The following is a 14,295-nucleotide window of genomic DNA, read 5'->3' as shown; positions in this document are numbered from 1 at the left end:
TCATTGCATGAAAGGTAGAGCTTGAGTGTAAGTATACAAGCGGAAGTAAGAGTAAAGTAAGAGCTATGGCGGATGGAGCAAAAGAGCAAGAAAGAGAGACATCGTATGCGGGAACTCTAATAGTTAAAACGTGTAACCAACCTTCCCTTATTCAATAGTCATTGAAAGAATAAAGAATAAAGTGTAATGATTGGTGCCGACCACCTATAGTGTATAGGGATGAGGTCGCAATGTGTGAAGTAAAACGAGACAACATAGGTGTAGGTGCCTTTACCCCCAACAATCTTAAGAAATTATGTGTCTCTAGTGAGGAGAGAACAAGAAAAAGTAAGGAAGTATAGATATACTAAAGTATATTAGGATGATGAATATACATAATCTCATCCTATGCCTATCATCTTTTAAAGGAAGGAAAAACGTTCTGTTGAGAGACTTTTAGTCAGTAGACATGTAGGATTCTTGTCAGTCGAGATCTTGACAAGCTCAGCAGACTTGTTCTCTACTACCTCCTTAATGAAGTGACAGTGTATCTCAATGTGTTCTCTCTTCACGTGGAAGACCAAATTCTTGGCTAACTAAATAGCACTCATAGAATCTGAATGCAGTATAAGAGTAATAGTAATATCGAGGTCTGTCATTGGATGGCCTAACAACAGGGCCTCCTTGTAAGTCTTAGTGGTTGCAACATTCTCTGTCTTAGTAGTACTCACGCACCTGTTTTACAACTCCCTGACTTCAATAGACCATTCTTTCTAATCGTACTAACGTTAGTGGTTCTAGTATTGGTACCGTATTGATGCAAGATGACCATCCAATTAGTTAGTTTAGTTGTAAATTGAAACCTTTTGAACTTAAGTATAGTACCTATGATAAGGAACTTTTAGATGTAGTACATGAATTATGTATATGGAAACATGATTTAATGGGCCCATAATTTATGAGATAGATCAACAAAGTATCAAGCACCTTCTTTCTCAACCACAAATTTTTGATAGGCATATTCAATGGGCATCTTCATTCATTCTTTCCATCCTCTAATCTAGTATCAACCTGGTAAAGAAAATGTTGTAGGTGATGTATTAAGTCGTAGATCATTTGTAAATAATATTTATGTACTTTCTACAACTTCATTAGATGCTATGAGAAATACTTATTTGCATGACTCTGATTTTTATGATGCTTGGTTGAATTTGTCTCAAAACCAATGCATTCCTATTAATAAATTTTCTATCTTTGATGGATTCCTCTTTTATGAGAAACATTTGCGTGCTACCCACTCTTTTCATCATTTTGTTCTTCATGCCATAGTGGCATCATTTCTACTCTTGTAATTTGCAAGAAGATTTTTATTTGCCTCACATGAATCAAGATGTTTCTGCCTTCGTTTCTAAATGTCTTGTTTTTCAGTGAATTAAAAGACATCATGGTAAGCAGTATGGTTTGTTAATGCCTTTACCTATTTGTATTCACCTTGGAAACAGATCTCCATGGATTTTATTACTAGTTTGCTAATGACTTCTTTACAAAATAATATGCTTTGGACCATTATCGATAGATTTAGTAAGCAAGCATTTTTTATTTCATGCATGAAATCTCTAACTACGTCACAAGTTGCTAATCTTTTTCTTAAATATATCTTTGTACACCATGGTTTACCAAACATTATTGTATTTGATCATGGTCCCCATTTTGAATTTTTTTTTTGGATAACTCTATTCTCTAACCTTGATACTAAAATTGATTTTAGTTTAGCCTTTCATCCTGAAACTAATGTGAAACTGAAGCTACTAATAACACAATTCTTGATTTAATTTGTACATGTACTATCTCTTCACCCAACACATGGGATCAACATTTGCATCTTTTATAATTCTCCTACAACAATACACCTCACTCTAGTACCACCAACAAAGCACCTTTTGAAATTATCTATAGTCACAAAATGCCAATACCAACATTTTATTTAAGTCAGAAAGTGCATTTTGCTGATGATTGGATCCATACTCATTCCACTATTTTTGAACGAGTTAAACAATTGATTGCTAAGGCCCATGAATCCTATGTTAAGCAAGCTAATAAGAAACACCAAGCTATATGTTTTAAAGAAGGTGATTATGTTTGGTTACGAATTGAGAAATGTAGATTGCATAGTGTTGAGAAGAATTCTAATGTTAAACTTGCACCTAGATTTTATGGACCATTTAAAATTCTTCATTGTATTAATGCTAATGATTTTAGATTAGAATTGCATGTTATTGGAAAATTCATAATACCTTTCATATTAGTCTTCTCTGTCCATGTAAAGGATCATTACCTGCCCATCCTCTATATGATTCTCCACCATTGCCTGAAGATGATCATCTACTTTTAATTCTTGACTCTATTATTGATACTGATGATATCACCCACCCGCATTGGCAATACTCATCCTTGCTATCTTATAAAATTTCAAAACCATCCTATTGAGGAAGCTCAATGGATGACTGCACGTGCTTTGCGTGGTTTCCACATTTTTTGACTCCATATCCAACCAATAGCAATTGAGGACAATTGCTATCCCACCCTCGGGGTATACCAGGTGTGGCACCTACATGAGGGGATGAGCATTGTTAATGATTCTCCCTTGTGTACATGTTCACAGGATAAGTGTCTTGAAATATGGTTCTCCATAGCATGGGGCACGTTCCTAAGAGTGAATTATTTTTCTTCTTCTTGGATGGAAGGTTGATGGAGATGCCTATCCTTTTTGGTGTGAGACTTGCAGACGTGAACACGGGTGAAGCCATACGTGGGTGATGCCACAATATTCATATCTCAAGTGCTAACATCTAAATGTGACTATTCAATGGAATTCTAATAATTATTTGATTTATTATGACTAGCTATATTTATTCAATTAATTATGTTTTAAAATAAATTTTTGAATTTTTGATAGATATCAGTTGATGTGTAGAGTAAGATGAATTGGATACATGCGGCAGACACAATTTATTATGAATACTTCTTCATTGAATAGATACAACGTTGTTTATTCTAGGCGTATGTACATCCTCTTTGTAAAAATTTAAAATACTTGAGATTTTAGGAGGTATATTGAAGATATTTTAGAAATATTTTATGGCTCTTAACAATTGTGAGTTATGCAACTAATTGCAACCATTTATTCAGTTAACTTAGACTCTTTTATCAAAAGATTGATTGTAAAGGGCCTATCTTTGGACAAAGCAAGATTCATTTTCATATTATAAATATAGCATGGAGGAGATGCCCACTCCATATACAAGGAAAAATTGCACCCAATAGTGTGTCACTCAATTTTGCTTTACTATTTTTAAAGTCAATTTTGAGTTTTACGAGTTGTGCTTTCAATTTTATTAGAAAAGAGAGTAAGAGAGAGCTTCTTATGTTCACTACTACGCGCAAGTCTCACATCCGATATGCACAAGAATATTTGTTTACAAAGGTCCATACTGTCATGATTTGCATCAGGATACTTACATTTGACCATTGTGGGCTGCTAGACATTTGTTAGTCAAGTATCTATATTTTTCTTCAAGTTTGATTAAATATCAATAAAAAGTTAATTAAATATGTTTACAATGTGCACAATGTATACCCAAATTTAAAATTATGACACATTTTCTTTCCATGGTTAAACTCAGTGCTAAGATTGATCAATCAAACCATAATTGAAGGCTAGCTTATAAAATGCATGTAACAATTGATGGCTAGCCTATAAGATGCATATAACTACAAAATAACATTAGCTACAAGATTCAAAGAGAGAGAAAAAAACCCTAAGGAAAACTACCAAAGCCCCTCCCCTCCACACACACACACACACACACACACACACACACACACACACACACACACACACACACACACACACACACACACACACACACACACACACACACACACACACACACACACACACACACACACACACACACACACACACACACACACACACACACACACACACACACACACACACACACACACACACACACACACACACACACACACACACACACACACACACACACACACACACACACACACTGTGTGTGTGTGTGCATTGTAATTTTGAGTTTCCAAAGCACATTAAAGATAGTGTGTGTGTGTGTGTTGCACCATGGAAGGATCTAGATAATGCAATGTGTATTGCATAGCACGTAACTATTTTTACAAATGAATCGTGATTTCAAATTGTACACTATTGCCTACATTGCATGAATTTCCTCATGAATTTCATAATGAGATGCAAGTAAAGCAAGTCTACTTTGCTACTTAATTATGGATCAATTGAGCATAAATCATTACATGTGAAGCATACAATTTGTTTTATTTTCTTGCGAGCAAAGGGAATTAATCATTTTTCTTTGCTCACAGATGTCAATGTGAGCAAGGCATAGCTTCACAAGCTTCATAAGCTTCACAATGATGTCAACAATAGGAAGCATGATTAGCAGGAATGGCCTATAATGTTGATTAGGCCAACTAGTATATATTCACAAAAGCTTTTTGAAATTTACCATGTGGTGGTAGGATAGAAGGTTTTTAAACTGACTAGATGGCAATATGACAAGGAGAAAGCATGAAAGTAAGAACTAAAGACAGAGAGAGCATGGTGAGTGAGGGAGAACCCATGCGTTCACAAATGTTCACTATAAGAAAACTTCTACAATATTAAAAAAAGTGTAATAATAATAATAATAACTACTTAACTATAACAAAGTTTAATGCTACGAATAATAATTATTATCATAATAATTTAATAGATTTTTCATATTAATGTTTAATTATAAATCAGCGATAATAATAACTATACTAAGCTTTTATTAGGTATTATAAGGAAAATTATCATGATTAATGGTTACTATAATAAACATTATTATCATTATAAGTGTTATTATAATTAGTGTTGCTTATATACAATATTCCATAATAATGCTAATAAGTAATGTGTATTGATAATTTTCAATAATAAATGTTTATGATATTGATGGATTTTTAAATAAATGAATAAATATTACTATTTTATTATATTTAAAACATATTATGTTAGTGATTTTATATGGACCTAATAGCTTTTTTTATTATAATATTAATAATATTGATTTTTTATTATTTTTGTATTTAATATTTTCTTATTGAATTGATAAATTTTGAAGTAATAATAATAATAAAATATATTAAATTATATTTTGTAAATATATTAATTATAGCTCCTTGTTTCTACCTTCTTGCATCCATGCTCTGTTAAGAAACATGGATCTTGAACTCAGTTTAGCTATGGAGACTTGAACTCGTAAGCAAGAGACAAGAAGAAGACTAATGATTAGATACAAACTTTTACTCAAGTGAATTAGGTTCCAAGATAGATTAGCTTGGACTCATAAACAAATCTTGAGTGGATAGAGTTACAGATTCTAAGTACAAAGTACAATAGCATTCATTCAAAAAAGGTGAACCAAGTACATGCTTTTATAGCTTTCCAACTTCTCCACTGTCCTCACTGTGCATATGGGATTCAGGATAGCTCTTCTTGGAGCCTACATCATTTGTCTATTTCTCAACACCCCCCCTCAAATGATGAGTCCCTACACTTGCTGGCTTTTGCCCCCCCTTCATGATAACATGGCCCGGAAGACTAGCTCATAGGCAGCCTAGTCAAGTTAAAGCTTGAGACTTTACATCTTGGCAAGGGTTGTACAAATCAAATTCACTTAAGGAAAAGAAAGATCCACTATGGGAAAAACATATGAAAGATACAATGAAAGTTCTTCAAAACAATCTGTCAGAGTTGTTGATTGTAGTGGAAGCATATTCTTCTTCTTCTCTTTCTTCCATGTATTGGTTTTGGTGATGATCACTTTGCAATTGTTGGGCTCTCTTCTTGTGGAAACATTCATTGGCTACATGGCCAGTCTTACCACAATAGTGACATGTAATCCGATCCTTGTTATTGTTGTTGATGAATCCTTGACCTCTTCCTTTGGGTCCAGTAGCTCCTCTAGTGTATAAGAGGTTTTCCCTTGGGCTAGTTTCTTTTACATCTTTGATTTTAAACTTGCTTTCTTCATCAAGCAGTGAGTGCTCAATATCTTTGAGTGAGAGACTCGGAACATTACTTAGAGTGGACACAAGGTTCTCATATGGATCCTTGTTTACACTTGCAAGCAGTGTGGCTATTGCTTCATCTTCATCAATATTCTTTTTAAGAGATGCAAGCTGAGTTTTTAAACTCTTAAACTTATTAATATGTATGGTCATAGAAGCACTGTCTTTGATATCCAGTTTATAAAACTGCATGAGAAGTTTTACCTTTGAATTCTTTGCTTGAGTACCAAACATTCTATCAAGTTCCTCCCAGGCGGTTCTAGCATTTCTAATGCCAGATATATGATGTAGCACATCATCACTTAATCCCCAGGCAATGATGCCTAGTGCCTTATTATTCATCTTCTTCCACTCTTTGGATTTGAACTGGTCTTCTTCAACGAACCCGTCTTCATCATCTTCCTTCTTGTTATCTGCATCATCTTCAAACAAGTCCCACAAGTCTTTCCGCATAAGATGGTACATGGTCTTCTCCTTCCAGGCATGGAAGCCTTCACCATTAAATTTTGCTATATGTTCTACTTCAGTCATCTTAGTAGGAGGTCTTACCACAAGAACTCTCGGGCAGTGTCTATCCCTTTACAGGAAGATTGAGATTTACAAGTGATTTGATAATTTTAAAACCATTACATAACTTGAGAATGTTCTTCGAAATTGGAATCGAAAGATGAGTTACTCTTGAGTAACTGAAATATTCAAGTGCCAAGAAGCACTATTTGAGTATCAATAGATACTATATCTTTGAAGATCTTGATATTTTGCTCGATGTTGCTAGGTAATCCTTGAACTTCCCTGGATCCTTCTAGATCTATAGTAGGCTTCAGAGATAATTTCAGAGTGATCAAGGTCACTATTGATGATGCCAATAAGAAAAAGATAAGGTTGCCAAGCTTTCTAAGTTCTTGGCTATGGCTTCCACTGTTTAGGGTTTCAGACAGCCCTGTTTTTTTTTGCTGTAGCAGGAGCTTGGCGCAGCCATTTGAGCTGAAAATTGGATGGGAAATAGCCTATAGTATAGGCTTTAAATGCCCCATACAAGCAGGGTGAATCACAACCTCCAGATGTCGCGCAGGCTGTACGACTGCCACAGGGCGCAGCAGAGACATCGAAAGCCGATTTCTGTAATACTGGGCTCTGCGATGGACAATGTCATGCTCTGATGCGATAAGGAGCTGCGCTGGGAGCAGAGGAAGAGTTTCTCAGTAGACACTTTAAGCTGAGATTGCCTGTATGATGAGATCTGAGAGCTTCACTGGGGATAGGTACAATCTGGCTATGGTGGCCAAGAAGAAGTGTGTGAAGATAGAGTAGGAGATGAACTCAACCAGTTGTCCTGAGTTGGGGTTGAGCTATGATAAGATGGAGAAGTTAGAGAAAGGGCTAAACTGAGCTCACCATAGCTCTGATACCATGTTAAGAAACATGGATCTTGAACTCAGTTTAGCTATGGAGACTTGAACTCGTAAGCAAGAGACAAGACGAAGACTGATGATTAGATACAAACTTTTACTCAAGTGAATTAGGTTCCAAGATAGATTAGCTTGGACTCATAAACACAATCTTGAGTGGATAGAGTTACAGATTCTAAGTACAAAGTACAATGGCATTCATTCAAAAAAAGGTGAACCAAGTACATGCTTTTATAGCTTTCCAACTTCTCCACTGTCCTCACTGTGCATATGGGATTCAGGATAGCTCTTCTTGGAGCCTACATCATTTGTCTATTTCTCAACATGCTCGACATTGCACATTGTTCACGTCACAGAGAGGGGGTATTCATAACACCAATGTGACACTTGGTGTGGTCTAGTACTTATAAAGTGAAGATTCATAAATCATTGAAAGACAATATACTAGAAAACATTGAGAAAATGAATATCCATAGATATTGAACATTGAGAACATTACATCTAAAAGTGCATATAAAAGTATAGCATGCTGACCATTTCTAGAAATTTGAGTTTTGTATATTATGGATTAACAATGGCCCATTAGATAATTAAATATCTCATTTTATTGTTGGCACATATTACTTGAAACCTTTGCAATGCACACATGGACATGTATTGAAGTGTAGTTATAGGTGGGCATTTACTCTTGTGCACATCATGTGTGTAGATTTACATAATGTCTATATGTGGGCATTAACTCTTGTCATATCTACATTAAATCTTGTCATATCTACACCCTTTCTATGTGTGAAAACATTAGGTGCATAACAAAAAGTGTGCATCTTCTTAGGTGTGTGTATTTGGGAATGATGGTAGCTGAATGGTAAGGTGTTAAATCAAAAGGAAAGGTTCAATATTCAAATGTGGCTATGGTTTGGGTGCAATTTCTATGTAGAGCTTGCATAGAAGGGTGATGATGACTAAGAATTGAAATGAAAACTTTTGATTATTACTTGTAGAAGGATTGATCAACTTGTATAATAAGGTTATGCATGTGAGGGATTTGCTCAATAAAAGTCAAGAAATTTAGGAAAATTTACCATTAGCCATAATAAGATTTAGCTTCTCTTATAAATGTTGCACATTAGGCATGTTACTAACTAATAATCAAAACTTGAAAAGTTTAGGTTGTTAAAACATAGAATGATTTAGTACCTCACTTTGGCTTCTCAAGTAACTTTTATTTAAGATATTTCATTGTGCAACACAACTTTACACATGATATCAAGAGGTTAATAATCTAAGTGTGTTGATACATACACTTCAAAAGTTAGCTTCCTATTGTACACATTTGCAATGTAAAATGTCTCATAATAGGTGCATACATAATAGAACAACAAACCTTCCATCGAATATGGTCATTTACCCATATCTCATGCATTTAGGCAACTATATGTTAATCACCATTATATAGTTTAGTTAATATTCCTCAATGTGAAATGTAGCCTTTTATTGAATACCCCATAACGTTTGTCTACTTTTATATTACAGAATGGAGCCCCTCCATATGTAAACCCTTGATATCATCTGCATTCAATGCCCAATTAAAAAACCCCATTATCTATAAATTTATCATGAATAAACACACCCTTTTACTATTCAAATTGTGAGTATCCTATTTAGATGATAATCATTTGTATTTTTGAAAAGTCTATAAAAGGGATTAAAAAAATCCATTCTATTGAATCCATATTATAGACTTACATATTTATGAGTAATCCTTAGTGGCGCACCCTTTTACTATTCAATTTGTGAGTAACCCCCCCTCCATGCATGTGCACAAACATACAAAGTAAAAGAAAGCGTGTAAATGCATCCCTTTTGTATTTTAGTGGCACAAAAGTTAAATATATGTTGCCAATTAACATACAATAATTATGTGTTTAAATAAACTAAGTCACCATCCCATGATGATAAGTAAGTAGGTTGAAACTTCTCTTTATAAGATTTAGAATATGTACCTTATAAAAGACAATTCTCAAAACCTTACAACATACTTTTGTAGCCATGAGTGGCTCCACACCAGGGGTCTCAAAACCCACATCTTAACCAACACTTTTCAAGATAAACACTTTTTAGCTTGCCATTGTTTGATGTGACATAATGAACATATTAGTGTTAGCATGTTGTATATATTCATGTTATACTACTTATGTAATTGCAAGTTGAAGGATCAAAATATCATGACCAATTACATGATAGGAAAATAGAGAATTAAAGAAAATATAGTGTAGGTATTTTGTAAACCACTAATCTTCCAAGCAGCACGGGCAGACTTCATGATAGTTAAAGAAATCCTTAACAAATATCACCACGTATGCTGTTCTCTTGACCTTTTTCAAAAACAAGAAAAAAAACTTGTGATACCTAAAATGCTCAAAAGTTTTATTAACTTCTTTTAGGTCAAGAGCTTTTGTCATATGCTCTCCTTGATATTTAAAGCACTCCATTCTTTTAAATTCTTTTGGATGGAGCTTTTGCCATCCAAAAGGTTTCCATTCATGCTCTCCAGAATTTTGAATTTTGCAGGTGTTACTATCAATGCTATTAAAGCAAAAACAATAGTCGGTCCATGGATTCAATGATGAAATTATAGCGTCCTTTTTTATAGTAGGCTAAAACTTTGTAGGCAACTTTTTTTGGTGATTCTTTGCATTAGTAAGGAACACACAATATGACTTTGACTATATCACCACCTCATGGGCAAAGTAGCTAATAGATGCCCATTGTGTGGCTACAATAATTGGGTAAGGTTGAAGTCTTGGCAATATATCACATGAGACGGCTTGGCATTGTTTGACTTACAGAATGTCAAGCAAGACCACATGTGGCCCCTTTCTAAGTGAGCAAATAAGTCATTAAGAATAATCAATTGAGCTTAAAGACATAAATAGCCACTCATGGAGTCATTAATGCTTAAACAATACATGAAAACACACACACACACACACACACACACACACACACACACACACACACACACACACACACACACACACACACACACACACACACACACACACACACACACACACACACACACACACACACACACACACACACACACACACACACACACACACACACACACACACACACACACACACACACACACACACACACACACACACACACACACACACACACACACACACACACACACACACACAAAACTTGATATTATGCTTCAACAAGTTCCATAAGCATAGTTAACTTGCCATTATACTTCAACAACTACAAAAAGGATGGTGTAAAGTTATGATAGAAGCAATTTCAAACAAATTGTGTAAAGCTATGGTGCTCTGAAAAGGGAAACACTTTTCAAAGTTTCTAATCTTGTTGTTTTCAAAGTTTGCAAATAATTTCAAAAGATACAATGGGGCACCTTCTGAGTTTGCCTATTCCTATGATGTGAATCACACACACACACACACACACACACTCTCTCTCTCTCTCTCTCTCTCTCTCTCTCTCTCTCTCTCTCAAAATGCATGCCTTGAGCTAAGATAAAGTCACCCATAGTGTGACACTGTAGATATCTTTTGATCAACCTCTCTTGAGAAGGTGTAAGTGGATGTGAAGGTAGAAGAAGGCAACTTAGGAAACAAAGCTTATATGAATTGAGTATCAAATTGTTCATAGTGGAGTTGAAGATAGAAGAAGGTGACTTAGGAAATGAGGTGTAGCTGATATGGGTACCTATGGTGTTTCTAGTAAGGAAGGTAAGAGTTGAATCTAGACCATGTCCTCTATTCAAAAGCACTTTGCCTTGCATTTGAGTTCTCAAGTTGATTATTATGTTGCTTGTCCCTTGTAGTACTTGAAAGATGTCACTTGACTAGTTCTTGTTATGTGGTTGTAGTGTCTTTACCCACGCTTCCTAGGATTGAACACTATCTAACACTTGAAACTATGGAAAGGATCTCTCTCTCTCTCTCTCTCTCTCTCTCTCTCTCTCTCTCTCTCTCTCTCTCTCTCTCTCTCACATACACATACAAGCACACATGCATAGTCCGTAGGATTCAAATATTGAATTTTGAGTATGATTTCAAAGCATCTTGGGATTGTTCTTACTATGTTAAATCTATGCATGCCACATACACACAATCTACTAGGGCTCAAATCTTGAATTGTGGGTATGGTTTGAAAGCATCTTGGGGTTGTCCCTATGTTAAAACCCACATGACTTAGACACACATCTCTCTCTCTCTCTCTCTCTCTCTCTCTCTCTCTCTCTCTCTCTCTCAAAGGGACAAAGAATAGATGTATGCTGCTGCATTGCTACGTGTCGAAAGAGTCGGTTGCCATTAGTTCATAAAAAGAGGGGGTGTACATATGGGCGGGATTGGGGGCGGGGGGGGGGGCGCTTCATAAATGACAGGCGAGGAAAGTGGTTGATGATGATGTTGCATTGTTGGGTTTTGCCGGCGGATGCATACATTTGGCTGGACGAATGGGCCAACTTAACCACAAAAGGCCATTAAAAACAAACGCATCCTGTCGTGGCTTCTCACGCGCTGATGATGATCTTTGCCTCTATCATAAATTAAAATGTCCAGCAGGAACACTATAGTCTATGGCCATTGGCGAAGCTCTCTAGAAAGAGAGAGGGAGAGAGAGATAGATACTCACAGACACAGAGGCAGATCACTGTTTTCTTCTCTTCATGTGCACGGGGGCAAGGATTGCATGATTGTTGTCTTTTGGCTATCGAGAAGGGTCCGAGGGACTACGTATTCGCAGAGAGCTGTATATTCTGGTTTAGTTAGTTGAGTTTTTGTTAGATTCGAGAGTTGGGTTTGTTGGGAATTCTGTGAACTGGCTCTGTGATGCTGGAGCAGGATCAATGGAAGAGGGTGGTTTGATGTAGAGCTCTCTCTCTCTCTCTCTCTCTCTCTCTCTCTCTCTCTCTCTATCGATGGGTAACGGCCTGCAACTCGCCTCGTCCTGTCGATGCGAGACAGCTGACGTGGTGAACTGCATGTCCAGCAGCACGTCAAGGGGGGCCGGCCGGCCGCCGCCTGTAGTGAAGGTGGTGGTGAGCTCCACCGGCGAGGTCCTGGAGTTCAATTACGAGGAGGCGATGAAAGCTGCAGAACTCATGCTTCTCCGCCCGCACCACTTCGTGTGCCACTACTCCAGCTCCCTGTGCATTGGCCAGCGGGCCTCCCCTCTCGCCTCCGACCACGACCTCCACCCGGGCCGCCTCTACCTCCTCCTGCCCATGCACCGCCTCCATAGCCGCCTCTCCCACCAGGACCTCGCCTTCCTCCAAAATCACGCCTCTGGCGCAGCTGCAGCCGGGCCTGGCGGATCGCCACGTCATGCAAAGCATAAGTTCCAGTCTGATGCCGTCACCCCAATGTGCTTGCACCCGGGGAGCCATTCCCATTTAATGGAAAAAAGCCAAGAAGAAGAAGAAGAAGAAGAAGAAGAAGAAGAAGGCGTAGGGCTCGGCCCCATGCATAGCCATGGCGTCCCCCCCATCAGCACCCAGGCCCTTATTGACAAATGGAGATCATGGCGCCCCAATCTGCAGACTATCAATGAGAAGCCTCCTATGAGGAACTACGCCTTTTGAGTCTTGACAGTGTGACTCCATATGGCTATCCTCAAGAGCAAATTGTACATTAGTAGAGGCTAGCTATTAGCAAATCTTCTTACAAGCTCTCTAGGTGACCCTTTAGTTGAGCCCTTGTTTGAGCGACCTTCAGGCCCTTTCATATTGTATCATCTCCATTCCTCTGTATCGTCAATAAAATAGAACAAGTAGCACTTTGCATGGACATACCTATCATTGCAACTTACTAGGTACTTTACATTGGAAGAAGGCCCAAACAATGGCAACCTTGTCTACATGGTGCTAACATTTACATAACCTCTCGTAACAACTTCCAAAGGCCTTGCAAGTTTTGTCAACAAGGTTGTGGCATAATGGATTGTATGTGGGTCGAGTTCAATGGCTGCGTGAATTCAATCCCTACGTCTCGCATCCCAAGAGGCGCGAATCTATTTGCATCCAAAAGCCTTGCAAGTTCCCCTACGTTGAAAACAATTGTGAGAAATAGTAAGGTGTTTACACATTATTTGGACTTTCTTGAGTCATTTTGCAATGTTCCACTATATTGGACATAATTATGAGAAATCATAAGCCTTTTACATGCTATCAAGCTTTCTTCAATCATCTTTTAGTGTTGTGGAGTTTTACATAAGTTAGATGACCAATATCATATTCATTGCAATACCATCTTTATTACATTTAAATTCTTATGCTTTTCCTATAATTCAAAACTCACATTACTTCTTTTGCTTCTAGTATGAGTGAAATACGAATGTCACAATAGTAGGCCACTACATTAAACTTGTCTATTGCATGGCCACACACACACACACACACACACACACACACACACACACACACACACACACAATGACTATGGCTCACATAGCATTTCAATGGATAAAATAATGATCTCAATAAAGATTTATTTCATAAGAATCCTAGCTGGTTGGAACAAATAAGGATCATAGTGAGCTCCTACAACCATAAGCTATTGTAGAGCAAGCACTTGCTTCTACTTGGATTCATCTAGAGTAGAACCAGAGATTGTGGATAGGAGGCTAACTTGATGAACCAATTATGGTTATTCTAACATTGGTGAAGAAGGTCATATAGTGAGATATTGTTGTAAGAAGCAACATGGCATAATTGTAG

At 37.1% G+C, this 14,295-nt stretch overlaps 1 protein-coding gene across 1 annotated transcript; it reads left to right on the top strand.

Annotated features, from left to right (window-relative positions):
* Positions 1-11,979: 11,979 nt before the first annotated feature.
* Positions 11,980-13,366, top strand: LOC148033403 (uncharacterized). The gene has a single exon (XM_087682290.1). The coding sequence runs from the start codon at positions 12,499-12,501 to the stop codon at positions 13,159-13,161; it is 663 nt and encodes a 220-aa protein (XP_087538416.1). The 5' UTR covers positions 11,980-12,498; the 3' UTR covers positions 13,162-13,366.
* Positions 13,367-14,295: the final 929 nt, after the last annotated feature.

Source organism: Lygodium microphyllum, chromosome 7, assembly GCF_053477565.2.
Source record: "Lygodium microphyllum isolate KBCC chromosome 7, Lygodium_microphyllum_v1.1.10, whole genome shotgun sequence".
Classification (NCBI taxonomy): domain Eukaryota; kingdom Viridiplantae; phylum Streptophyta; class Polypodiopsida; order Schizaeales; family Lygodiaceae; genus Lygodium; species Lygodium microphyllum.
The sequence above is the reverse complement of the archived record's forward strand: the minus strand, read 5'-3'. Positions and strand labels throughout refer to the sequence as shown.